This window comes from Agelaius tricolor, unplaced genomic scaffold, assembly GCF_023055355.1.
Source record: "Agelaius tricolor isolate 1412-34295 unplaced genomic scaffold, bAgeTri1.0.p SCAF_6, whole genome shotgun sequence".
Taxonomy (NCBI): Eukaryota; Metazoa; Chordata; class Aves; order Passeriformes; family Icteridae; genus Agelaius; species Agelaius tricolor.
In genome coordinates this window covers 24,192,546-24,220,062 of record NW_027269266.1, presented here as the reverse complement: position 1 = coordinate 24,220,062, position 27,517 = coordinate 24,192,546, and the positions used below count along the sequence as shown (strand labels likewise).

Genomic DNA, 27,517 nt, shown 5'->3' with positions numbered 1-27,517 from the left:
AACTTAACATATCTCAGATTTATTTTCATATTTTAGGGACAGATTTTCTCCTTTTGTTAGCAGGGGAGGAGATTATCCTTTGCCTATGTCAGTTTAAGGTGATTTGGTTTTTTCCTAAAAGTATTTTATTGAGCATGTAAATGACATTTTTTTATACAAGTATGAAATACCACATATACCTGAAAAAGATGCAATATGCCCAGGAGCACAGTGTGCACAAGGTGCACAGTGCATTCTACTCTGAAGGTTTCAAGCAGATTAGTGGGTTCTGAAATGTCAAAAGAAGCCTCTGAAAGTCTTAAAAATAAAACAAAGAGAAGGAATCCTGCTGTGTGACAAATACAGTCCCACTGTCAGTATCCTCAACTCCACTGAGGAAAAAAAATAGGTTAAAGTTCTACGAAATGAAGACCTAGAATGTCTTTGAGACTAAGCAAAAAATAGAGGATGTACTATGGAAGTGTAATAAGCCAGTTAATGTCCATGTAAGTTCTGTTTGTGTTGTTTTCTTGCATGATGGTAAATGTTTTGCTTTACTGGCTTTCCTGTAGTTTCTTAAAAAATATTGACTTAGGATTCTCAGTTTATTTATGTTTTAGCTGAAATACAGGAGGCTGTAGTACAACAAACACAAGAGCAATAACTTATCACCTGGTGCTTCTACTTACAGAGTTATAAATCCAGGAGTATTGATGTAAAACAAGCTGGAAGTATGGAACAGTATTTTATAGATACATACCTGAGTTTTTACCATGTCTGCTGTTTTGCAGACTCATGAGGAGAGATGCTTTGTTAGCTCAAGTGGGGTTGGAAATAGGGAAACTTGTGTTCACACAAGTGGAATAAGCATGTTTTGAACAAATTCTCACTTGCAAGTCATACTCCCAGTTGAAAAGACAAGACCTGTGTAAATTTGTAATCAAGCAGCCTTGAAAGAAAGCACTGACTGTGCCAGTGGTCTATTTTACTTCTAGCTGTGTAATGCCTCATATGGTAGAGTTTAGATTTTAGTTGCAGTCTGGAGGTTTTAGATGGACAGACAGAGAGAGTAGTAATTTTTCTATTTCCTAGAAATAATCTCCAAATATAGTCATGACTGACTCTTTTTTTTAACCTCTACTTCCTTTGAAAGCTGCTGCTTTAGAAATTTGTTTCCAATATGCCAATAAAACTTATAGTTTAAATCAACAACCTTCTGTGTTGGCCATACCTATGCAAGTTTGTTCCACTAGATTTCACAGTGTCTATGAAAAATTCTGTATGCATATTCCCATATTTTGATAACTCTGTTCTACCATGAGGTTTTTAGAAGCAGATTTGTACATCTTCATATCTATACAAAGATATCACCTAAAAAAACTCACACCCAACACAAGTCCTTTGGTTAACTACCAACTGTTGTAGACTGTTTCCAAAGTTATTTTTTCTTTATTTTCCTTCTGTAAAGTTATGATTGGTCAGTCTTTAGTTTCAGTAAAAAACTTAATTGAAAGAAGAGCACAATTGATAAGGGAAATACCAGAAATACTGCTCATTGTTCAAGAAGAAAAGAATGCTCCCTAATAAGTTCTATGAAAAATTAAGGTCTTTCTTGTAGTTTATTCCTCAGTGTTTCTTGCATACACTTGACAAATTTTTGTGTATTTTGTTTCAATATCAGCTGTTCCATTCTATTCAGAGAACGTGTATGGAGTTGCTGAAAGCAATTGAACTGTATCAAAAAAGGATTTGTTGTAAGTATGATCAAACACAGTAGTTAAAATGATAAGAAGGTCTTCATTATGGAATCATTGAACAAGTGAAAAGGTAAAAATGAAAGCGGGGAACTACTAGTTTCATCCTATTCAAAAGTAATGTTCCTTGCAGTCACCTAAAAGCAGATATGGTTATTTGTTTAAAGATTTCCCAGTTCTGACGTTTTATATATTGATATAATGCAGTGATAGCAATAATGACTGGAGAAAGCTTTCTTTAATTTTTTTCCCCCATCACTTAGTTGACAAATTCAGAAGAGTCATGTCTAGAAATCATAACTCCTTTCTAAACAGTTTTAGTGTTGTGTTTTGTTTTGCTTTTTTTTTAAATCAGGATTGCTGATGAAGAGTTTTGGTCTTACTACTAGTTTTATAATCAAGTAATCTGTGCTATTATGATGAATTTGATAATGCTGACTTGATTGTAAAAACCATACAGTAATTAGTGACAGTCATTAGTGAGAGATGGGGGACCTGATTTGGGAAGTTTCTAACAGCAAGTTGTATTAAATGTCCTCTAAAGGTTCTCTACAGTCCATATTATTTGATTTCTGGCCTGAAGGAGAGAGTCCAGCTATGAAATCAGTAAATCTTCAATTGCATTTTCTCAAGGCTTTCATTTTTCTTTATCCAAAGAAAGTCAGAGAGAATGTTTCAGAATCAGGAGGTGAAATTGAAATACAGAATAGTAGTGTATCAAGTTAAAGAATTGGCAGGTGAAATCTGATGGCAAGATTTGCATCAGATGCAGATGTTCATCTTCTACCAAAGAGTGCTGAGTCTGCACTGGAGTTGGCTGTTGCCATTTTGGAAAATGGCAAGAGGACTTCAGGAGATCTTCTTCATTGTTTTAGGCCATTCTCCCTCTTGATAGTGATTGACATTGGTAGTATAGGAGATAGCCACTTTAAAAGACAAAGAGATGAGAGCATCATTAAATGTTTTTCTAAGGTTCTCTGTGGTACATGGTCCCAGTTTAGAAGCAGTCAACAATTCAGTGTAAAACCACTTCATCTTCCTGTTTAAAAAATTAAAAAATTTCCTTGAGGTAGATATGTTTCAGGTAGTTGAAATACAGTGTTTGAATTACAGAATGTTCAGGTTGTCAAGTAATCTTGCCGGGTAATTTGAAAGTAAATGTTCTTTAAAATAAAGTACTAGACTTGTCATGTGAAATTTTATGTAGTCAAGCATGAAGAATGGTGAGTAAGAGAAAAGCAAGTAAATGAGTTTTGGTTAGTACAACTTGGAACAAGCTTCAATAAAAGTATGCTATCAGCTGAGGCAATCCAGGTGGTAAAAAAGAACTAAAAAACAACCTACCAAACCAGACAGAACCCAAAAAACACAACACTGAAAGTTAACTGCAATCAAGATGTAATAAGACCCTTTTTGTAATATAACCAACCCAGCTTTTCCTTTATAAGAAAGAAATAGCACATTTTTCCTGTTGTCTTTTGGCACTGATGGAATTTTGTGATTCTTGTTAAGTGTATCAGCAAATGTCTCAAATGAATCAGGTCTCCTGTTTACTAAATGCAGGAATTCTGTGAAATTACTTAGTTTTGCTTTGCTGCTTGGACCTAAAGTAACTTAAACTGCTTGATGTTAGGCCAGTTTTTAAGCTGTTAGGAACCAATTAAATAACATATTTGACAACTCATTTATTTTTTGTTAGTTCTGTCTCAGGAAGAAAATGAATTGGGGAAATTTCTTCGATCACAGGGTTCTCAGGATAAAACAAGAGCTGGAAAAATGATGCAAGCTACAGGAAAGGCCCTCTGCTTTTCTTCTCAGCAAAGGTATATGGGTCAACATTTCTGTCTGATTTGCATAGTACTTGTGATAACGGTAGTTGATTCACCAATGTTATCATTCATTTGGCCGTTTAAAATGGTTGAGGAACCAATTGATAGGAAAATCATTGACAAAATCTGCTGTAACATTGGCAATATTAGTGACTTCTTGAATTTTGCCTGATGGTGCTTTTTGTCCATAGACTTACTATATCTATCTTCAGATCCCCTGCCTGTGCCTGTTCAGCTCAGTATCTCTAGGGCTGTACTGGAGCTTCTCCAGCAGTAGGGTTGTAAAGGAGATGATGTCAGATCCCTCTCCTGTTTGGTAGCAGTTCTCACTCTGCAGAGAAGTGCTGCAGCAAGCTCACTGTGGAGGTGTCTGGTTCCTGCAAGGGAGGGAATGAGTAAGGGAATACTTTTTTCTGGGCCATCGGGTCTCATACATCAACTAGATAGAGGAGAAAGGAGGAGTCTGAATGCCATCTTCTGCTTGAACTTTAGTGTAAAGTTCCCCTGAGAGAAGATCCCAGATCCCTACAGAGCTCAGGGGCAAGTAAAAGGCAAGGAATCCAGATGGACACACAGGCACACCAACACCTGCTGTTAACCAGAGTCCTTCATGTGTCACTGACCCAGTGTTTGTTCTAGGAGTTTAAAAGTAACATTACCTGATGTCGTTGTAAGTATTGTGCTCTTTTTCACAGCATTAGGACTATGAAAGGATGAAAATCGCCATCACTCACAAAGGAAAATTCTATTCCATTATGTTTTACAGGATTTTGGAGGGCTTTTAACTACTATGATACTTTCTGGCTTTATCTTAACAGTGCAGTTGTTTGGCTCAAAATGAAGCATAGCATACAGAGCACTGAGAATTTCATATATTTATTATCTTGGGCTTGAGTTTGGTCATTAGCACCTCCAGTAGCAGTCATGATTGGGATCATTAAGGCACTTGTAAGGCACCTTTGAGCAAAAGTACTGATGGCTTGCTCCTTTATGAAGCATAACTGTTAATAGAAATCTCAACGCATATCTACATAAACTAAACTTTCTTTTGGATATTTTGGTAAGAATTTATGGAATGAGAAAAAGCATCATGGGGAAAAAAAAAAAAAACAACAAGTCACATTGAATTCACATATTATTATAGCTCTGGCCCAGTACTTTTTTAAGGCATCTTTTCAAATAAATTGACATAAAAAAAAAAAATTGTCTTTCTTCTTTTGAGCTATCCTCAAACTCTTGTTGAAGTTGGAACTGCTTTTATTGTTTCCCATGTTTCATGCTTGTAGCTAGCTCATTAGCTGGAGATCAAGACAACATATCTTGGGTGCTGGAGCCAAAATTAGAAATTCTCTTATGCCAAGGGACTTCCTTGCACATTAAACTATCTCTCTGCTGGTGTAGGGCTAATTGAACCCATTCCAGTGAGGTGCTGCTGGAAAGCAAGAGGGAAGCAGAAGCAGCAGGAGGAAGCAAAGCAAAAGGAATAATCCTGTCTGGTGTTGAGATCCCATTAGGAGCTGAAGTAATGGCATAGGGAGGACAACAGTGTTCCCTACTGCCTTTCCAAATTGTGGTTGTCAGAAGAAACATTTAGGTAAATGTCTAAATCTTCCAAAAGAAAAGGTAATGTCCTTCAAAGAAATTGTTCCAGTTACTAAAAAAAACAAACAAAAACAAAACCACAAAGAAAACCTCAGATAATTATCTACCTGACAGATGACTTATTTATTTACATTTACATTTGAAGACTTAAAAGGCTAATGGAAGTACTTTTTGTGATGTTTAGCATGACATTCCTCATACATTTGTAATACTTTTCCACTATGGTAAAAACATACAAGTGATCAAACTAAAATACATAGGCACAGTAGAAGAGGTTTCTTTTCCACTCACATGTGTAATTGATAAGTTGCTATTTGAACAGAAGAGTTGCAAACAATATTAGTTCAAAATTACTGTTTCATGTGCACCTCCAACCATGTGGTAGAATCATCTGAATGTACACTGGCACTTAAGTGAACTGTGTTGCTGTGTGTGGTTTTTTTTGAGTGCTAGTAAACTGCCAGGAGTTGTATTAATCCTTTGTGGAGCAACATGTTTAACATGTTCCTCTCCTTCCTGTCTTTGCTTGATGCCCTCCCCAGGTTAGCACTCCGTGCCCCCCTCAGTAGGTTGTATCAAGAAGTGGAGACTTTCAGATACAGGGCCATCTCAGACACGTGGCTGACAGTGAACAGGATGGAGCAGTATCGGACTGAATACAGAGGAGCTCTACTCTGGATGAAAGATGTGTCTCAGGAGCTGGATCCGGATCTTTATAAGCAGATGGAAAAGTTCAGGAAGGTATGAGGTTTCCCAGAAGTGATTGCCTAATGAATGACAATGAAGCATGGTTTTGATTCTTCCAAGGAGGGCATAATTAAGAAGCAATGAGGATGCCATTTATCCTAACCTCTTCTTTGTGAGCTGTAAGGAAAGGCATTTTTTAGTAGTATGTTCAACTTCAGCATACGTCTTTATAATTTAAATAATATATCTTTTTGAAGAAGGTTATCTAATTTTGAATACTTAGTGGTGATGCCTGAATGACTAATAGAGGAAGACATGTCTGCTGTCAGAGGGGGAAGGGAATATTAATTTTTGCAGCTAAAAAACAATAATAGAAGTGCTCTACCTAATTTATCTGCTGCTAAATTTTGAGGGCAGTTAAAGACCAACATTTTCAAAATTCGCTATAGTTGGATTTTGGGGAGGAGTTGCAAATCTGGAATTTATTTTTAGGTTCCTGATGCAGTTCAGTGTGATTCTTTGGCAACTGCTAAACACTAAAACTGCTAAGGAGGCATTCTCCATAAATAGCCTTCATTCAGTGTCACTCAAGTTTGCTAAACTCCTCCCCTCCCAAAAGACTTGCAAAATCACAAGTCCTAGGTGGTAGGCTGCAATTTTGCTACCAGGTGAGAGTATAGAATTTATTTAGGCTGGTCCTGTCACAGTTCAGGAATGCACATGAGACTTCACATTTTCTAGTGAGGCCCTAGAGCCAAGTTTGTTAAAAGTCTATAATGTTCACAGTTGGCTGTTAATAGATGCTGCCTATCAGGAAGACTTAGGATCTTAGGTATAACCAAGTGGCTCATGCTTTGAATAAAGGCAGTAAAAAAATGTACAGAATTGTGTGATAATTGAAAGCAGAGGTCTAATAACAGAAACTGTATTAAAGTGTACATGTATATATGTGTGTGGCTTAGAGGTAGGTAATGTATAAAAGAGAAAATCCTGTTAATTGATGGCTTAAGCAGTCTGTAAGTGAAAGTGCTTGAAGATAAAAGGTATATAATTGTGGATTTTAAAAGCCTGACTAAACCATCCTAACAGGAAAGGACTGGCATGCATCTAACTGCTATTTTTTATAAACCAAAGTGGTGACAATAGCAATTAAGAAAGGGATGGAACAAATAGTGCCCCAGTTAGTCATCTAATCTTTATTTAATGCTTCAGTACAGGGTATTCCTGTAAGTCTTGTGGCACCAGACATATATTTTATTATGCCCTATGGGGAATGTTTGTAATGGCAAGTTCTTGCAGGTAAAATAATTGCTATGGTCTTGGCCTCAGCTGATTGCTTATGTACATTGTTTGATTTATTAGGAAAACATTTAAAAATGGAATGTTAGAATGAATAAAGCAGTAATGGTAACAGAAAACTGATTTATAGCTTTCTTGCTAAACAAGTGCCGTGGAAAGCATAAATTATATAAATGGCAAAGTAATTAAAATAACATATGGTTTGTGCAGTGAGCTGCTGTAGATAAAAACCTAGATGTGAAATTTCGGACATCTTGAGTTGCTGTGCTTCAAGGTCAGCAAAAAAAAGGGTTTTTTTAAGTTCTTGCAAAATTTAGTAGCAAAAATGTGGAAATACTAAGTATTTTTAAATATTTCTAGATCTGAAATAAATTACATTCTGAGATAAAAAAATAAAAGTAGATTCTAAAATTCTGTAGCATGACCTCAAATAGTTAAAAAACCAAACTTGAAAGTCTTCTGAACATTTCTCTTGTCCAACTGGCTGTTGACTGAAAACCTCTCAGTTCACATTGTAATGCAGAGAACAAAAAGCTCTACATTTTTTAGCCAACAAAGCAAAGAAATGCCCCTGGTATCCACTTTCCCACATTTCCCATCTGTGCAACAGGCATATCAAGCTAGTCTTTGAAGATTTAATACTTGCAGAAAGTAAACATTTTGGTTTTTAATCGGGGGAAAAATACTGAAATAAAATCCACAAGTATAATGTTCCTAGGTAGCTGTAGCTGAGCAAGATCTAAGTTTCTTTTTAGTGCTTAGTGCTTTACAAAAATTAGTGGTGGATTCTGTAGTTCTAAATAATTAGAGGAGTTTTTATTGTCTTTTTTTTTCTATTTTTGCTTGCAGATCTTAATTGTGCCATAGTGTGGCAGTGTAATGCTGAGGTTTTAGTGCTTATTTTGGATCTGTAACAATTTAAGAAGTCATGCTAGTTTTGTGTTGAGAAAGATGTTACAATAACTCACGTAAGGTTTTTGGTTCTTAAATATACCATTGCCAGAGAGAAGCATTTTGAGCTGGAGCTGCATATTGAATGATACACCACCAAGTAGTTAGTGAAGCTAATCCTGTCAGAGCACTTGAAAGAAAGTTTTCTTCAGACTTCTGATTGTAAAAATCCAAAGTATTGCTTAAGTAAACGTTTTTTGGTTTTTTTTTTATTTCTAGTAAACAGTGCTGGTTTAATGATCTTTAATGCACCTAGTACATCAGCAGTATTTATATCATTTAGTTAAAGGAATGTTTTTCAAGTATGTAGCCTTTTATAATGTAATCCTTAATGTATCATTATGTATACAGATATGGTACTTGTTTTTGGAGACCAAAGCTAAATCAATCCAGATGGGGTTTTCATACCTTCCCTCAGAATAGCTTGGGCTAAAAGATCAATAGTTGAGTCAGTATTTTCAGAGCTGATAAAATCTGAGTTAAAACACTGACATTTTTGTAGCCCTCTTTTAAAACAATGAGGTACTTGAAAGAATTTTCTAATGCTGTTCTTAAGGCGTCAGTCTAAGTATGCAAGACCCAGCAACACTACCCCTTTCAGAGTGTCTCAGAGCACTGCAGAGCAGCCTTTTTACATTGTTGTTTGAAGATAGCTATGTAATTGTAGCTACTTGAGTCAAACTAAGGAAATAGGTATTTACTTTTCCCTGCAGAGTTCTATAAATGCTATGTAACTTCTTTTTTTTTCCTATTAGCAGTTTTTATGAACAGTCCAGTGCTGTTCTGGTTACAGAGGTCTTCCATCCCAAGTTCAGAGTTTGAAGTGTTCCTTAAGAGCATCTAAACAGTGCTGTGATATATAGAAGAATGTTAATGAGCTAATATCCTTTTACCAAATTCTCCATACTGATCAGATTTTTAAAGTTCTTAAATCTGGTCTCTTTTATCTGTCTGGAGAGACTGTGCATTATAACATGAACTGTGCTGTGACATTGTAAAAATATAGACCAAATGGCCCAAGTGCTGGTGTCCTTCTCCCAGCTCTGAAAAAGGTAAGCTTTTCCATGCATTTTCTGAGCAGGAATGCAGCAGTGTGTAGGATAAACTGAGACCAGGACACAGCCTTCCACATGCAGCCTTCAGGACACAGGATGATGTGCTGTTCAATTTTACTTGGCTGTGCTATCTCATGTACAGTTCAATACAGACTTTCTCATCAAACCTGTACATTTCACTGCCATCCCTAACAAATAAAAAGTGAGAGCTGAAAAGAATTGTCATGCTGACCTTCAAGCTAGCTATGAGAAAATTACATCTGTGGCATGATAGGTTGTTTATCATGCTACATTGATAAAGCAGATGAATCCTTTCTATATTTGTTTTTTGCTTCCTTTGTTCTTGTACTCCTCTGCTTCCCCTTCATTCTGAGGCTTGATCCAAAGCTGGAGTATCTTTGTAAGTACCCAGTGGCAATGCTGGGCTCCCTGAGACAGGCTGCCCTGCACCTTACCACCCAGCTCTCCGTTTGGGTGCAGATGTTGAGAACTTGCAAGCTAGAAGCTGAATTGTTTGGATACATTTTATCTCCAGTTCTTTCTAGTTATAGTCTTTTATATACTTGAAACAAAATGAATGTCCTTAAATGTAATTTTAAATCTGTCAAGAGAAAAGTAAAGTGGGAAGAAGGAAGTTTCAACAAGAGCTCAAAATGTCATAACAGTAACTTGAACTGCTGTTGTTATAAATGTACCAATATAGGGAGTGGCTGGCCTGTGCAAGCTTTCCTTGAATATATTTGAAAGTTAAAACTTCTGTGGATAGATGGGAAATAATGAAGATATAAATAAATCTGTTGATTGAAAGGTCATAAGGGAATCACTGACTATATGTATTCATTGTAAAGGTCTCAGCAAGTATGGCTCAGATACATCTGCAGCCTGTCAGGAAGGCTCAGGACCTACAACTCTCTTCCCCTGCTGTCCCCTTGCCTGTTATCACAGCTGGGCACAAGGACATTCTGGCTTGTGTGACGATAAAGGTGCTGTACCAGGTTACAGCATCATCTGCTGCTCCCCTATCCATTAACATCAGCTGCTAACAGCCCAGCAAACCTAAAGGCACTTTGGAAATGTACTGGAGTATTGTTTTAATTTATTTTTTTTTAATTCTCTGTTACTTTTGAAAACTCTTGGAGAGTTCAGAAAATGCAAAAAGCCTACTGAAGGAGAAAAACCAAATATGAAGCTGATCTTTGACGTAAGGACAGAGTTGGCAGTTGCCATCATTGGGAACTAAAGTTCAGTTTGTGGTAAAAATAAAGTGAAAAGGAAATCTGTAGGCATTTAGAAGCTAGCAAACTGAAGAGCAAGTAAAAACAGAGGTTTATAAATAAAAGTACATGATGGTGGTTTTTATATTTTTGCATTTTTAGTCAAATTATTCTTTTAATGAGAAACAAATTGCAAATCTGTATTGTTGCAGTTCCTTATGAGTGATTACTGGAAAAGTGAATTTAACTTTACTAGAAAAATAAGAGCTCTCAGGAGCTGAGAGTTGAGAATATTGACACTAAACAAAGTTTCCGAGGATCATAGAACTTAAAGATGGAAAACAACTTAAAGATCAACTAAACTCTCTTCCTGCCAGAACAAAATCTGTACATCTGTAATATATTTTCCAAGTATTTTTCTATATCTAATAAAACAATTGATTTGAGGGTGACCCTCTTAGAAGTTTTGTGGTGCTGTTTGCTGGTCATGTTCTACTTGAATTATTAAAAGCCAGCCAAGAGAAAATATGCTAATGCTGTTTGCATCTGCAGATAATATTAAGCTGGAAAATCTTTCGGTTTTCCAACAGCAAAGTACACCAGGATCTTAAAGAAAAATATCTTTGGCCATGGAAGTCACAATGGTGTAAATAAAAGACTCTAAGTTGTCATAGTTACAAGTAGCAGTCTAATTGGTGGATGTTTAGAGCCAGCTGGGGTAGTCACTGTTGACCAACCTTGGGTTTTAAAAATTAACAAAAACACCTCTTAAAAAAAAGTTTTAGACAGTAGTCGTCTCTGTTTGCCTTTGGGTGATACTTTCCAATTAAATTCCAACTCCATCTGAAAAACTTTAAGCACTTTTATCTTGAGGTGACATTAATATAGGCCCCTGCATGTGAGAGAGCACATTGTTGGTGTTTGTGCTCTGGAGGTGTCAGAAAGGTCTGAGTTGCTTCAGTAGACTTATGCTGGATATGAGATGTGTGGCACTGCAGTGTGAAAAAAGAATGGTGGCTTTCTTCATACCTGCTAGGAATCTGGGATAGTAAAGCCTCTCACATTAATAAATATGATTTTTATCAGTCTTGGTTCAAAATCTTCCTTTAAAAAAATAAAAAAAAACCCCACCTATTCTCTTCAGTGATTTGGATTGCTGCTGCTTACTAGAAGAATAGGTGAACTTCCAGGAGATGCAATAATACTCTCTGCAAGGTAGAGAGTATGTGTCTCCTCTAAAATTAGTAAGATGATGTCAAACTGCACTCTGAGATCCACATCTTAGTGTAGCAATGTGATAGCAGAGATAAGGATAACAGCCCACTCTTACAATATGATGATAAGCAGCACCCACACACATCTCTTCTTGTGGCATGCCTGTGCCATCAGGAGTAGGTTTGGCTTCTTTCTGGTAGGGAATAGCAGGCAGAGTAGGGGTTTTGAAGTCAGGTTTTTAAATATGAAAGTGTACATGTGTTGGAAATGCTAAATTTAGTGATTTACTGAGAAATTAGGGTAGGGAACGACAAGGCATATAAAAAGTGCTCCTCACTCAAAATTGTAGTTGTTGCTTTGTGATTATTGCATCTCCCTGTAAAAGTAGATGGAGTTCCAGTGCTGAGTATGTTATCTTTGAGGAGTTTCTGCTATAATGTTCTTTCCAGCTTCTTCAATATCATATTTAGTAACATTAAGCAGAGAAACCAAAACATTACGAGATATGTCACATACAAAATGCCCAAGCATTTTTAGGCAGTTAGGAAAGATATACCTCTTTTGAAAAGGTAACCTTTAGGAGAAATGTTCTTCACAGTAAAAGCATTTTATAGTCTTACAACTTTAAATTACCATTTCAAGTACCATTTGTAAGGCTCAGAGTACATAATGATACAAAATCAATAATTTTCTGAAGCCATTTCATGTATATTAAATATCACTGATGATTGTTACCGAGTTAAAAGCAAAGTAACAATGTGTGATGGAGATGCCCTTTTAACAGCATAATAACAGTATGCCACTTAAAAATAGAAACAGACTTCTTGGAACAGATTACATCATCTTTAGAGGTATTGCTTGTAGAATATGGTTGCTTCCGGAGATTAATGCTTACCCTTGAGAAATGGTTCATCATCTGTTCAGTTATTTTTACAAAAGAAGAATTTGAGGTGAGACTCTGAAAAATGGCATTAAAGTAAAATAAAATTAGTCTGCTATTAGTCCTCCAGTCTACAGATACGATATAGTTTTTTAACCTTGTTTCATGTGACCTTGCTGAAATCAAACAAGGCAGATTTGGGTTATTTGTACATTTTCAGTACATTTGTACCTGTATTTATGTTGAGAAAAGGTAGGCAGGCACATCCTAAAAATTTCTGTTCACCTAAATAACAGAGTAAAAAATGTTTCAACAGAGTACAATAAATCTTCAAAAAAAAATCAGTGATGTAAATCAATAGCCTTAACTTTTATGTAATAATTGGTTTTGGTCCCAGTATTAAAAAGACTCTCTCAAACATGGTGTGATAAAATTTAAACTCCAGGAATTTTCTCATGCCTAATAATTATAGGAATGTGTAAATATTGAATTTAATATTGGATTAAAAAAAATACAGAAACGGAACAAAATTACCTGAAATATTATTCTGAAAATGGGAAAGCAAAGATGATTGCCTCGACAATTTCTATTGCTCACATGAAAACTCAAACCCTGCAAGCTGGTCTATGTGGGCAAAGCTTGTTACCCATGTGGATCATTTTGTGAATTCAGAACCTAAATGAAGTGTAAAAAATATGACCAGAGTAGGCTGTGAAAAGAGAAATGAGATTTGGAAAATTCCCTCAGCCTTAATAATATGAAAAGACTAGGAGGATAGCGAAGGAAATATTTTTTAAAAATAAATGAAATACAGATGTGACTGAACTGAGAGAATTCTGCAGAAGTGAAGAATAAACAGGAAGGGGAATACAGCTGTTGGGGAAAACAGTGTTTACACAAGAGAACCAAGCTTTTCTATAGTCGCCACTGCCCAGGAATTCTTCTTATACTTTCCTAAAATGCTTGGGCACATGCATAATATAGTCCATCTGCTTTGACTTCATAAGGCCTTAGCTGTTCAGTTGTATGTTGCATAGGCTCTGAATGATTAAAAAGATGCTGTGTTTGATTTTTCTCCTTCACATAATGAAACCAAATTAGATAGGATTAAAAAAAAAACCCCAACAAACAGAAAAGTACTGTTCTAACCAAAAAAATGGCAAATATACCACCATCTCTGATTCAGAGTTCTGCCTGAACCCTGCTTAGATTTCAAATGTTGTTTCATCTTTAATAGCACGCTGTGAAGTCTGAAGAGCACCACAAAAAGATTTGTGTCTTTTTTATACATTTGTACTCTTTCAGAGTTTGTGTCTTGACAAAATTTAATTAAATTGTTTTGATGGAAACAAGCCATGCTTATTGATATATTAAATGCCAACCAGGAACAGCAATAACAATGCATGGGCTTATTTACAACAGACTTTGTGTTACAAATGAATTGTGATTATTTGTGGGTGCCATTTTATATTCTGTGCTGAAAGGTTAAATAGAAAATGAAACACAAAACCTTGACTTACGGGACTTCTGCATTAGCACTGTAAACAGGATGGCTCTGCACTCAGGACAGTGAGAGCATCTGGGGACTGAATATTAAAGGAACTGGGTAATCATGTTGATTTTGTTAAAGGTGTCTTTCTTAATGTTGGTGTCACATGTAGCTATGATTTGCAACATGTGTCAGTGCCATTCCCTGACAGTTTGTACATCTGTTCATCCCACTGCCCTTTGCAATGGCTAAGGAGATCATACAGGCCAGCTCACTGTTTTACAGTGAGCTTTCAGTGGGGATATTGTTACTGCACCTGAATTTGAGCTTTTCAAGTCCCTTTATTTAATTCCAGCGTATTCACTCCTCCCATCTGCCTCCTCAGAGGAGATGCAGATTCTAGTAACAATCTTGCTCAGGCCTTGAAGAATTTAATTTGGATGCAAAGAAATTAAAAATATGAATTATATTTTTCCCTATGAGGACACAGTACCTGAAGGAGTCAAGAAGAACTTCAAATTATCTGCATTATCTAAGATAAACTGAATTGTATAATTACTAGATTAATACAGTCATGAGTCTAGTAGACATATTAGTTTTATGCTATATTACAATATTCTTTACATCACCTCTGGTCTTCAGTGTTCCAAAGCAGTAGTTACCTGTCTCAGTTTCCTGCAGGGGCTGACTGTCTAATTGCTCTCCACTTGCCAGCATTCCCCCTGTACCATGTATGGCAACCATCCTTTGCTCTCAGGTTGTCTAATATGATTAACACAAGTGAGTTATGATAAGATCAGCAATTCTCAGTACATTTAACACTTAGTCCAGGTTATGCCTGCTTTAGAACTGTATGTGATCTTTCAAACCTGAAAGACCATATTATTTCTTCATTTTTGCAATTTATCTTGGTTGGCCTGCTTCTTGCTACAAATCTTTGCAATAATTTTTAGCAACTCATAGACTTGGATCATACCAATAAAACATGATTCTTTATTGTCAGACTATACACCTGTTTGTAAATTGGGAGGGTGCATTCAATGGTGGTAATGCGGTGTAATGACTCATGTCTGCAGAGTGACAGATGTATGTTCCCTACTGGAACTCCATTTGGGGCTCATAATGTAAAAGTCTATCCCCAAACTCTGAAATAATGCTGTTTAGATGAATGTCATTCTGTATTCAATTTAAGACTTTGCTGATCATTAATATTTTCTTTGTATGTCCTTACTTCAAGGTCCCTGTCAGTGTCAACAAGTGGTTTTTGGTCTTTTTTTTTCTTTCAGCCTGGTAAACCACACATTCTGGGTTGGACCAGAACTGAAACTTGTTACCAACAGAAAGCTGAATCATGTATTTAAAAGGCTTCTTAAAGCAGAAGAAAAGCAGATGTTTTAACAAGGCTAGAAGTTCATATTTATTGCCTTCATTTCATTTAAATTATCATTTCATGTTTGTTCCCTTTTTAAAATAATTTGCACATTGATCTAAGCTGTAAAAATGAACACAATGGCTGTGAGGAAGCTATCCATAATAATAGTATCAGGAGCATGATGTGTTCTCTGCTCACTGGTAATCTGAGAGCAGCCAGGAGGTACAAGCTCTGAGAGGTGGAGCTGCTTTCATACAGTTTATGCCTGTAATGACCCTGTGTGAATGAGCTGGGAGGAGAGGCTGTGTGCATTCCAGCTCTCAGCTGTCACATATCTCACTGCATTAAAACTCCCTCCTTTGGTACAGTTTGAAGTTAAACATATTGACCATAAGTAGTTTGTCTCTATACTGGATAAAATAGGAGGAGAGCCTCATGCAGCCAGCAGAAATGTCAGCTGGGTTGCTGCTGCTGGCTGTATCCCTTTATTTCCCCATGAACCTTCCTTGGGAACACAGCCTACAGCTTTTTGGATCAAAGCTGCTTTTAGGCCAGGTTCTGTCCTGCATGAAGTGTGGACACATTCATTTGGAGTTGATCTATTTCTGCACAGGCAGGAGATAGAGAAGTTGCTTGGCAACATGTAAGGAGTATGGGGCTATGTATTTGAAGAGTAGGGGAAGATTTTTCTAAGGGCAAAGGCAGGGGTATGTGTCACCTGTTTTCTGGGGAAAATGTATGGCTGTGCAGAGATGCTGCTTTTCTGAAGGGTGATGCCTAGATGAAGCTGACCTGGTGCAGAACTCTGTGTAATCATGCACTGTGTTTTGAACATAGCATCTATCTATTTAGCTTAAAGATGAATTTTCCCAAACTTAAATTCAAGTCAACCACTCCTAATTTTAAATAAGTCTTGTGTAAACACACTTAGCATCTGTTTAATTCAAAATTTTTGTTAAAACAGCTTAGCTAACTTGCAGAAAAGTTGCATATCTCTATTTCTTGGGGTGTGAGCTCAAAAGCTCTTGAATGTTTTAAAATGGGGCGACTTGGGAATGGATTTTTTCTTTGCCTGAATTTTTATGCTGTGATGTGACCATAATTTTTATAATGATTCTGAGTGTGGTTCTGAAAAACTGAAGACTGTTGTTGCTTTCATCTTCTTAACAGACTTTCCTTCATTTTACAGTAAATAGTGCTTGGAATTCCAGAAGCAGTCCACATCATGTATTTGAGAGTCAGCTGCATGCTGCATTTGATAGAATTTTTTTTTAAGCTGATGTATTTTCTGTGAATATTACTTTGTATATTTTGTTGTAATTGTTTTATTTTAAGCAGTTGGATTCATATTCTGGGTCTGCACTGTGTGTTCTGTTTGTGAAAGCTGTTGTGAGTCTTTAAGCTATAGACTCTGTTTTTTTGCTGGATGAACTTGCTGGACTGTGGATGCAATTTTGATCAGGGCTGTGTCCAGCTGCTGGATAAGTGGAAGGATTCTGTAGAGGCATTGCTGCATTGCTCTCCCCAAATGACACACTGTGTCTGCATCTTGGCCATGCTAGAGGGGCAAAAATCAGGAAGGAGCAGGAAAATGCCAGCTTAATTCCTGGTAATTCCTTAGAAAAAAACTTCAGAGGTTTTCTGTTGCTGTTGAGCTGTACTGTTCAACCTGTGGTGTTTCGGTTTTGTTTTTTTCCTATGAAGGGACTAAATTACTTTTTAATAATGGAGGAGGAAGTATATGTCTGTTGCTTTAGGGCAGCTGTTCAGGATGTTGTTATTTAGTACAGAGCGCTGTATTGCTTGCCACAAATAGTTTTCATGTCTCAGAGAAATTTAATTTGGATATAATGAAACTTTGCTGCTTCTAAGAGGTGTTTGGATCCATGTCTTTGCACTATTGCAATAGTGAGAGTAGGGAAGAATGTATGCCAGATTTGCATCAAAAAGGGTTAAAACAGGCAAGGAAAAAAACACTGTTCTCTTAAGACATCTAAAATTAGAATATTTTGTTGGTTGAATAGCAGATCAACTTTTTTCATATAAATTTAGAGAACATGTAGTTGATAGGCCTGTTGTGTTGAAATCCACTTCACTAGGCCACCTCCTGCCAGAAGGCACTCCCACCCCACTAATCCCAGCCCTTTTTCTAATCGAGACAAGGAGCCTACTCGTCCGCCCATTAGCACTGGGTGTACCCCTAACCTCACAGCAGCCACCTTCTCATCCAGCTCATCCCTACAGCCACAACAGCCCTATTCTCCACAATACCAGTAGTTTCACTCCTAACCTTTCTAGTTCTCTTCCTACTAACTATCCTAGAGGTAGCAGTAGCGATAATCCAAGCCTAAATCCAAAAGCAGGGCTGTTTCAACAATATTTATTTTTAGCAAACTACCCTCTAAAAAATAGAGCAAAAAATTAGTTAGATATTCATTTCCCACAGGTTTCATGTAGACAATAGCACTGTTTAGTATTCCAGCCCCCACCTAAATACCATGAGTAACCATTTCACTTGGCAGACAACCATCTGGAAAGAAGAGAGGAGATTTGTGGTGCATGTTGAAAGATAAGCTCGGCCTGTCCAGGTAAATCCTGTAGGTTTTGGCAATTAATTTCCAAAATTCAAACCTCAAGTCTTAATGTATATGTAGATTTTTTTCAAGGGAGTACAAAATTTTTTGAAAGATCTGATCTTCTCTCCATACTGTGGTTGTAATTGTAAAAATGTTGGAGCACCTCAAATTGCCCCCACCCCTTCTCCTGGTGAATCTGTGTGAATGTAAAGCTTACATTCTGTCATACAGTTACAATATGTGAAGCATTTCCATGGGATTTCTGTTACCTAAACATGTTGGGCATAGGCAGTGCTTGAATATGCTCTGGCGCCTCTAACAGTTAAAAAATTCTGTAACTCATGATTTTGAATTTCTGTAGTAGAAAATCTGCAGTTACACAGGTGTTATGTTGGAAAAGCTAATTTGAAGTATCTGTGCTACCTTAGATCACAGAACAGTGAGTTCTTCTGGCATAAGAGGATGCTGTGCTGGTCTGAATCCAGCAGAGCAAACTCTCAAACTCTCCTTAACCTGCGAATGTGCCTCAGGGTTACTTTAATCTTCAGACAAAAATCTACTGGCTGTGCACCATCTTTCTTCACTGGTGCCCAATGGTAGCAGCCAGGGAGATGCATAGAGCAAATGCACAGTGGTGGTTTCTTCTAGTACTGTGGCCAGTGGAGACATCACAGGACATAGGGTTTGTTTTCCTGTAGAACTCACCAGTTGCCTTTTGAACCAAGATAAATTCTGGCTATCCCCAGTGCATGGCTGTGCTCAAAGACCTGCCCTGCAGACACAGATGTTGTGTAAAGATCACCTCACCTCATTTTGTGTTCAGATGGCTTGTTCAGTATAATGCTCTCTGGTTCCTGTGTTGGCTGAAGTCTCATCTTTACAAGTTTTGTATCTGTGGTATCATGGCCTTCCATCATACTCCTCCTTACTGTTTTTTTTTTTTTTTTCTGGCCTGACAAACCCTCATCTGTTGTTCTTTTTACATAACTAATTTACATATTTGGTAAAAAATTTATCGTTGCTTGCCTTTTTTTCCCCATTGCTAAGCCTAAACTGATCTGTGTTTACAGATCCAACTTGGTTTTCAGTTGAAGAAAAATGCAGAGTGAAAAGTCGTGTCCTTGTGTAATATTTATGGAATCACATGCATAAAGTGTGAGGAGGTTCTCATTTTTCCCCATCCTTAAAGAGACACAAGAGACTTGAAAAAGGTACATTATAAAACAGCAGGAATAAACACAAGGCTGGGAAGGAAGTGAAGCAGTAGGAAAAAAAGAGAGGAGTAAGATAAATGTCTATGTGTTTGCTTAAAGGAGAGAGGGAGAGCTATTCAATTATGGTGATAAGCCATCATTGAATATATCAGAAGATGGTACAACCGACCTTTGTTTTTTGGAGAGGAAAAAAGGAAGAATATTCAAGCCAGCCATAACCTTATATCCTCACAGGGTTCAGAGAATTGCTCACATCTGCTTTCAGTGGTTGTGAAGTAAGCAGTTCTGGCCATGGTTTACTCATTACTGCCAGGCTGTAGTTGCATGGTGTGTGAGCCAACAGGCTGAAGGCAGTAAAATTTTTACAGGCCAAATACTGAAAAACTGAAGAGGGAAATGTGGCATAAATGTGACACAAAGACCAAATTTCATATACTCCTGGAAAAAAAAAATCCGCAGAGATCCTGGTGTATATCCATGGTCTGGTGCTTCAGTAGATGTTTTTAAATCTTTTAGAAAAAATCCTTTGTTGGGATTTAAAAGTAATAGACGTTAATTCAGTGTACCTAACAATATATTTTCCTACCTTAGGTTTTTCTATTGCTGTTAAATTAGCAATTGCATCAAAGCTCATTAAGCACATTGCTCCTTAACATGGCATTCTCCTTGACCCTGACTATAGATATGAATTTCAAACTGGAAGAAAAACACATACCTCTGACCCAAAGTAATGAGAGGATAATAACAGAGCTAAAAATTAGGGCGAAGTTACATAGGCAGGAGAAAATAAAAGCATGAGGCTCTATGGTTAAAGAAGAGAACAAAGAGTGGTAGTTGTACTTCATCTGTGATATATTTGTATCCTGAGTACAATGGCCTCATCTTCAGCGACTGGAGATGCAAACAACAAAAGAGTGTATGTTTGAAGTGCTAGATTAAAGAGTTCTTTTGTGTGTTTAATCACAATTTCATCTCTTTTGTGTATTTAATTATTTTCTCCCAGCAGCAAACTGCTAATTGCAGCTCTACAACTACAGTTGAAAGCTTTTAGCAAGAGGTTTTTTTGAAGATCTCATGTAAAGATGTAGCTTAGCTGTAAGCCAATGGTGTCTCTTGGTGCAGTTTGAGCAAGCACAGATCACAGTCCACATCTCTGGTTTGAGAACCTGGAGAATAGAGTATCAAAAGTATAAGATGTGATACAGAGACTAGGGGAAGCTACTTAAGATGAGGTGTTTCTAAGTCAATCTGTCTCATTTAACAAAGACAAGATGAAAATTGGTTAGACCATGATACGGAAGCTGCTGAAGCTCCTCAGTCTTTTCATCAGGGTTCTTTTTCAAGAATCATGGCTTGGAAGCTTATACTGGATGAATTAAAAGGGTAAATAAGGCACACATTCAAATACTTATGGTTATTATTAGCAACAAAGAAAATAATTTTCTGGATGTTATTTGGGTTGGGATTTATCAAACATAACTTCAGACATGTGCTCTGTAGATGTCTACACCTAAATTGATCAATGAGAGTTCCCTTTATAGTCCAGTAGAGAGAAACAGGGTAATATGAAGTGAATTCTAGTGTCAGTTGTTTGTGTTTGCTAGATCTCCATCCACTAACACAGGCACAAGGTAATAAGGTGGGTATCAAGGCCTGAGCTAGACACGCCTAGCATACTTTTGTGGGTGGAAGGCGTGCCTGAGGGCAAGTGCAAGAGTAATATTTTGTGATGTTCATCTGCTGGTTTGTACTGCCTTTAACCTCTCTGATGAAATACATAGCAACTCTCCAGCAAGGCTTATCTGGAACATCTGTGGAGCTTCCCAAAGCTGGCTTAGGTATGAGTGACCAAAGGGATAGGTGTGTGCACAGGGACAAATTCTGGTAAAACCTGAGCCAAATAGCGATGACAATTTTGATGGGTTATATTGGCTCTCCTCAAGAATTGCCTTAGACCGTGTCCTAATAGGACATTTGAAAATCACAAAATTGGAGAAAATATTACACTTTTTAGTGCTTCTTTGAGTTTAAAATTTTGCCATCCACAGATACAAAATTTTTCTAATAAAATGTTTTTAACATACAACAAAAAAAGTAAATTAAGTAAATTGTAGCAGTTCTGAATGACAGAGTTTGCATGAAAGCTGCTGGGTTTGAGGGAATAACATTTTGGTTATAATGTGACTTTCTGACTATTTTTTTTTCCTCTAAGCTTCTTCATTGTATCATAAGGAGAGTAGAGTACAGGTTTAAGTCATGGAGATTTGATGGTTCTGACTAGAATCAAAAATGTCAGCATTAAATGAAAAAAACCTTTTAATCAACTTATACTGACTTTATGGTCATTCTGTTTGTAGACAGTGGATGTTTCATGTTGAGATTTCTGGCAGAGAAACATGATCTGGTGCCAGTAAATACAGGGAAATGCTGCTACTGTTATACTAATTCATGTTAAGATGCATTTGTCTATATTCTGTTATGCAGCAATATAGCATTGCTTCTGCCTTTTTTCTTTTTTTGTCTTCATTTTCTTTTGTCTACTTCAGCACTCTTCTTCTATTGCTTACACTGATTCCAGGACTGGAATTAAATCTAAAAGCTCTGAGTAATTATGGCAGGTAATAGTCTAGTAGGTATTTGCAGTTATTTCAGTTGGCATTGATTTCATTGGATTATATTGGCTATCACTGTGTTTTAGTGCAATATTTTAATTGTTTCTCACAATGAATGTTTCAGCCATTAGAAAAATGGTCTTTGGTGGCTTAAAAGATTTTGTATTGTCTTTTATTGGGATAGACTTGCATTGTTCAAGTCTGTATATAATGGGAGATTTCTACCCCCTTCAGGACATCAGAAAGTTGTATCATCTTCCTTTCCAGAATCTTTCACTTGCAATGCAGCTGACCTAATACATCTTTAATCCAGCTTTCACTTACTGGCTCTCTCTCCACGTGAATTTGCCAATATATTTAAGGTTCCTCAAAACACAAACATAAGTGCTTTTTCGAAGCTGACATGCCACTTGTTCTTTTGTGGCAGAAAGGCAGACAGTACTTTTTGTAGAGTCATAGAGTGGTTTGGTTGGGAGGGACCTTAAATATCATCTAGTTCCAACTCCTCTGTCATGGGCAGGGACCCCTTCCATAGAAGGTGTTTGGTTGGTTTCCAGAGTGAGACAGGCAGACATGCAGTGGTAATTACGTCCTTTATATGAGTTGCAACATGACTGCAAATTTTCTTAATCAAGCCTAATAGAGTGAGATGCATAGGGCTTTTGCAAAAGCACAGACAATCATCATTAAGTCCAAAATGGCAAATTTAAGAAATGTATTACTGGAACTTGGTCTACACTAAAATTATCTTAATTCAAATGTCAAGAATAGTTTTGTTTCATGAACAAATGTGATGTTCATCTGCTCAGCTTCAGACTTGAGGATATCATTTGGATCTGTTTATACTGTCCAAGTAGTTTTCCCTTTTAGCTAGATATGGCTCACTTTAAAAATTTCATCTCCTCAAATTAATTTCTACCAGTGTTTCTCATCAGACCATAAATGAAGATTTTTAACAACCAGGGTTGAAGCAGATGACAGAAGTATGCCCACTCTTCTTTAACCAGTGTTTTTATGTGTTATTCTAAAAAAATGATGGAGCAGAGGTTAATGAATGCAATAAATACTCTTCCAACCCAAGGGAAGAGTTGAATCAAAGTGTAGTCTGCAAAATGTAGAATATACCAAAGCACATGGAAATCAGGCTTCATACTGTGCAAGGTGTTGGAAGTCTGTATCTTGCCTGTGGAAGAGTTACAGGCATTATTTTGTATAAAACATTGCCTTTTCTGCTCTCTGACTGCACATCATCAATCTTGAATTAAAAAGAAGGGGAAAAATAAACCAGTAAGTAGTTAGTTATACTCATGTGAAAGTGTAATGGGTGCTCCTCATCAAAACACCACTCAAACTATGAAATTACTACAGTTTGTGAGAGCTGAGAACATAGTTCCTTATGTTTTCTGTGCCATATGCAGAAACGCTGTAGGTTGTGCTATATGGTAAATACTTGGTCTTCAAACTGCAGTTAGATTTCATTATCATGTAATCTTTACAATGATCAGGTATGCCAGAAGGTGCTATACTTACTTAATGCAAAGATTTGCACTGATTCCATCTGCTGACAGGGTTTACCCAGAGCCCCAAACAGGAAGTTTTGCTATATTCCAGGCGTTTTTCCCCCTCAATTTACTTATCCCCTCCTTCCAGCCTCTACACACACTGTGCATGCTTTTCAGATCGAGTAAGTGAGAGGCTGGGTGACAAATTAGACTAAAAGCATCTGTTTCTCCTTCTATGCTGGAAATGCTGAGACAAAAATATACTGTACATAAAGTGAGTTAGTACATTTATCCAACATAATTTTGGAGATGATGCTTCACTAGCTGAATTGTCCCTGAAATTAGGCTACTACTGAAAATACATTTTGCATTTTATAGGAGACTGAAAGAAAATAGTAACACAGATGTACTGTAGACAACATAAAGACTCCTTGAAAGTACATGGCCAATCTGTATTTTAGTAATTGAACATATTGAATAGAGATTTTTAGCTGGGTCTGAAGATTTTTTTTTTTTAATGTTATTATGCTTGAAGATTAGAATTGTTCTGTTTGAATAAAGGTTTTCAGGATACTTGCTGGAAAGCAGCTCTGTGGAGAAGCACCTGGGGGTACTGGTGGATAACAAGCTGTCCATGAGCCAGCAATGCCCTTGTGACCAAGAAGGCCAATGGTATCCTGGTGTTCACTAGGAAAAGCATTAACAGCTTGAGAGAGATGATCCTGCCCCTTTACTCTGCCCTACTGCGGCCACACCTGGAGTGCTGTGTCCAGTTCTGGGCTCCTCAGTGAAAAAGAGACAGGAAGCTCCTGAACTGGGTCCAGTGCAGAGTGACAAAGATGATTTAGGGACTGGAGCATCTCTTATGAGGAAAGGCTGAGGGAGCTGGACTTGTTCAGATGCTGGAAGAGGTGACTGAGAAAGGACCTGGTCAATGTCTCTAAGTGTCTGAAGGGAGGGTGCCAAAAGGATGGACCAGGTTCTTCTCAGTGGTGCAAGCAACAGGACAAAAGGGACTGGGCAGAAACTGATGCACAGGAAATTCCACCTGAACATGAGGAAGAAATTCTTCACTGTGAGCATGGCCTTGCACTGGAGCAAGTTGCCCAAAGAGGCTGTGGAGGCTCTGTCCCTGGAGATACTCAAGAACTGTCTGGATGCAGTCCTGTGCTCTGTGCTCTGGGATGGCCCTGCTTGAGCAGAGAGGTTGAACCAGAGGATCTACTGTGGTGCCTTCCAACCTCATCCATTTTGGGATACTGTTTAGGAAACTGTGTTAGCAAATATTTGCCCTTACAGTCAAGCATTCTAGAATCTGACTTTGGGCCCCCAGGATTTAGGATTGTAGCATTTCAGTCCTTTGAAATTATTTCAGGTTTGTCTGACATCTTATAGTTTGTCAAGCTGTTGATTGAATAAGATACTGCTTTCCAAATTTATGTTTTCTTGTGTGCTCTTTATGAATATTGTACTTAAGTGTTTGCATTGGGAAATTAAAGGCAGATTGTGCCAGGTTGCTGCTTAGAAAAAGAGCAATAATCTTTTTTATGCCAAGAGTACTGTAAGATTTTCTTGTATGATATAATCTCACATCTAGCACCTGTAGTTTCAGATGCTTAGAATCTCATTCATCGTAAAATGCTCAGGTTGTGTTTGGATCAAGGCGGTTCTCCTAGGGTCAGTAAAATCCTGACAGTTTTTAGACAAGGATTTTCAAGAAATATTGTATGTTCAGCATTAATAAATTTAAATATATGAATAAAAACTTGCAGTACTGAGACCACAATGAGGTTCTGTTTCTCATGTCTTAGAGAGTACTTGCAGAGAAAAGAGAAGATTAGTATGTATTATATCAGCTTTCCCCTGAGTAGAGAACCAAAGGTTCATTCTGATAACTTGTGTAGTATTAAGTAGATTATGCTTTGTAAGCACTAAGGTTTAATACCTAATTCCTGAAGCCAACAAGTAATCTTAAAAGATGTCTAATAATAATAATAATTTCAATTGAAAATGCATTTATTGGCACAGATAAAAAGGAGAAGGTCATGCTGATGTAGTGTGTGATGTTCTTTCTTAGTTGTCCTGCACAGCTGCTGAAAAAGGGAGAATACTTCTGCTAAATAAACTTTCAATATATCAAAAAACCTAAAAACATGCTTAATTTAATAGTTTTCATAATATCACATCTTTCCTAGTTGGCAAGAGAAATGTGTAGCATTTGGTAAGGCAGCATTAAGTATCTTGAATCATCTGTATGAGTGTGATAAACATAAGGGTTTGTATTCCACATTGTATTGTGGATCACCTCTTTCCCTTTATGAGTGCTTTAGTTTTTAAAAGAGACACTAATTCCATGTTCAGTTAAGATAAATGCCAAACTTGTTCTTTGCAAAATGTCCCTGAAGAAAGGATGCAGGAAGACTGCAACTCAAACTATTCAAGTGCTTTTGTTTTATGGATTTTTTTTTTCTCCTTTCTTAAGGAGTTGGAGTAGGAATTCATAATTCCATTTAGTAGTACTTCCTTTTTTAAAAATTGTGGCTCACCATCAGTGACAGAGTATTTACAGTCCCCAGAATTCACATTCTTTGCTTACTTGAACTTTCAGTCTACAAAGGCACAGCTGTTCTTACTGTGCTTTCACCAGTGCTATGATATACTGAGTAGGAAAGGGATTCTGTTCTCAGCTGCACCACTGTAAAATAGAGTTATATATATGACACATTTCCATTTACATCAGTTGAATTTCTCTGGATTTTCATGGCTGTAACTGAGATTAGTTTTTTCAAAGCCCAACAACATCTCTTACTTAATTCCCTACCATTGCAGCAATTCTTTGTGGCAAAAGATGCGCGTAATCCCATATTTGGATTTCAGTTAGAAGTTCCTTTTTGCACAGGCACATGACTTTCTTCACAGCTCTCCTTTTCACACTGAAGTTGTAACTGTGCTCTCAGGCACTTGCAGCTAAAGCAAATAAAGGATTTGAGGACCTAACACAGGACAAATGTCTTTATCCAGCACTGGATAAAGCTTCTGCACTTCTCCTGACACTGCTCCTATCTTCCTCCATTGCTGCTCAGTTTTGGAGGTCCATAAGCTCTTTAACCAGGTGCTGTTTGGACTAGACAGATGTGCCTGGGATGGCACTCCTGGCATGCATAGCATGGTGCCTTGCTTGGGCTTCCATCAGGCACAAGCTAGAAGTGTAGCAATCCTTGGGGATCCCAAACTAAGAAGCAGCCTCACCTCATGCCAGTAACTCTGACTGGGTGGGGCTTTTCATGACATTCCAGACCTTATAGTAGATATCTTGGCTGTAGCTGCTCCTTGCTTTCTATATCATAGCTTAGTATTTGTCATGCTTGCCTGAGAAATGGGAGCCATTGGAGCCATTTCTTCCTTCCTGAGGAAAATCAAATCTTGTCTCTACCTCACTAAAACATCTCCTAACTACCTAAAAAGTGTTCCATCTTCTGGAGATGCCTCTGGTTTTTTGCACTCTCCAACATGCAAAGATAGCCAGCAAGTTATCAGAGGGGTGTTTTACTCATGCTTAGAGCACTGGATCCAGTCAGATGTTTCAGTTGTCTTTGTTATTACTAGAACTCAGGATTTGTTCACTGATGGTTTGGTGGAGTTACCCTGGAAGACTTCCTCTTTTGGATGAACACAGTAACCACAGAGCTATTTTGTAAAAGTAGAGTAGCACTGCTCTTTACTAAGAAAAGAAAAAGTGTTTGCCTTTTTTCATTTGGCATTATCTTTTTCTAAATCTCACCTGTAAGATTCTGCATTTATGACAGATTTTGAATTGTGGTTGTTTCTTCTTGTGAACAGATGAGGCTGATGTGCAGTATTGCTTAAGCAGAACTGATCTGATCAGTGAAACAAAGTTGCCACATGTCCAGAAATCCAGGAGACCCACAATTTGTATGAGTAGGTTGCCTGATGAATTTGTGATACAGATCTTTGGCTGGTTTTCTGCCTGGTTGGAGGTCTTGAATACTCTGAGATTGGGAAAATAAGAGTAGGATTACAGTAAACATAACATTTCAGATGGCATTATGAGATGTCTGTATTTGTTCTTGCTGCAAAGTTCCAGATTTGCTTCTGAAGATCAGGAACATACAAGTTTGACAAGTCTTGGACTGAGTTTGGGTATTCTGGACAAAATGAGTTTATTCTCCAAGTTAGGCCAGAAAAGGAAAGAAATGTATTATTTACTTCAGTAGTTTCTTTTCATTGTGAAACATTTTGGGTTTTGGGTAAATATTTTGTTTTAAT

General features: G+C 37.3%; 1 protein-coding gene across 6 annotated transcripts in view; it reads left to right on the top strand.

Annotated features, from left to right (window-relative positions):
- ICA1 (islet cell autoantigen 1) overlaps positions 1-27,517 on the top strand; it is a 66,863-nt gene that overhangs the window by 14,557 nt on the left and 24,789 nt on the right. For all 6 annotated transcript variants that reach the window (XM_071429073.1, XM_071429072.1, XM_071429071.1 and 3 more), the window contains 3 exons: positions 1,661-1,733; positions 3,433-3,556; positions 5,707-5,905. In XM_071429073.1, the coding sequence (XP_071285174.1) occupies positions 1,661-1,733; positions 3,433-3,556; positions 5,707-5,905 (396 nt within the window). The remainder of the gene's footprint in view (positions 1-1,660; positions 1,734-3,432; positions 3,557-5,706; positions 5,906-27,517) is intronic.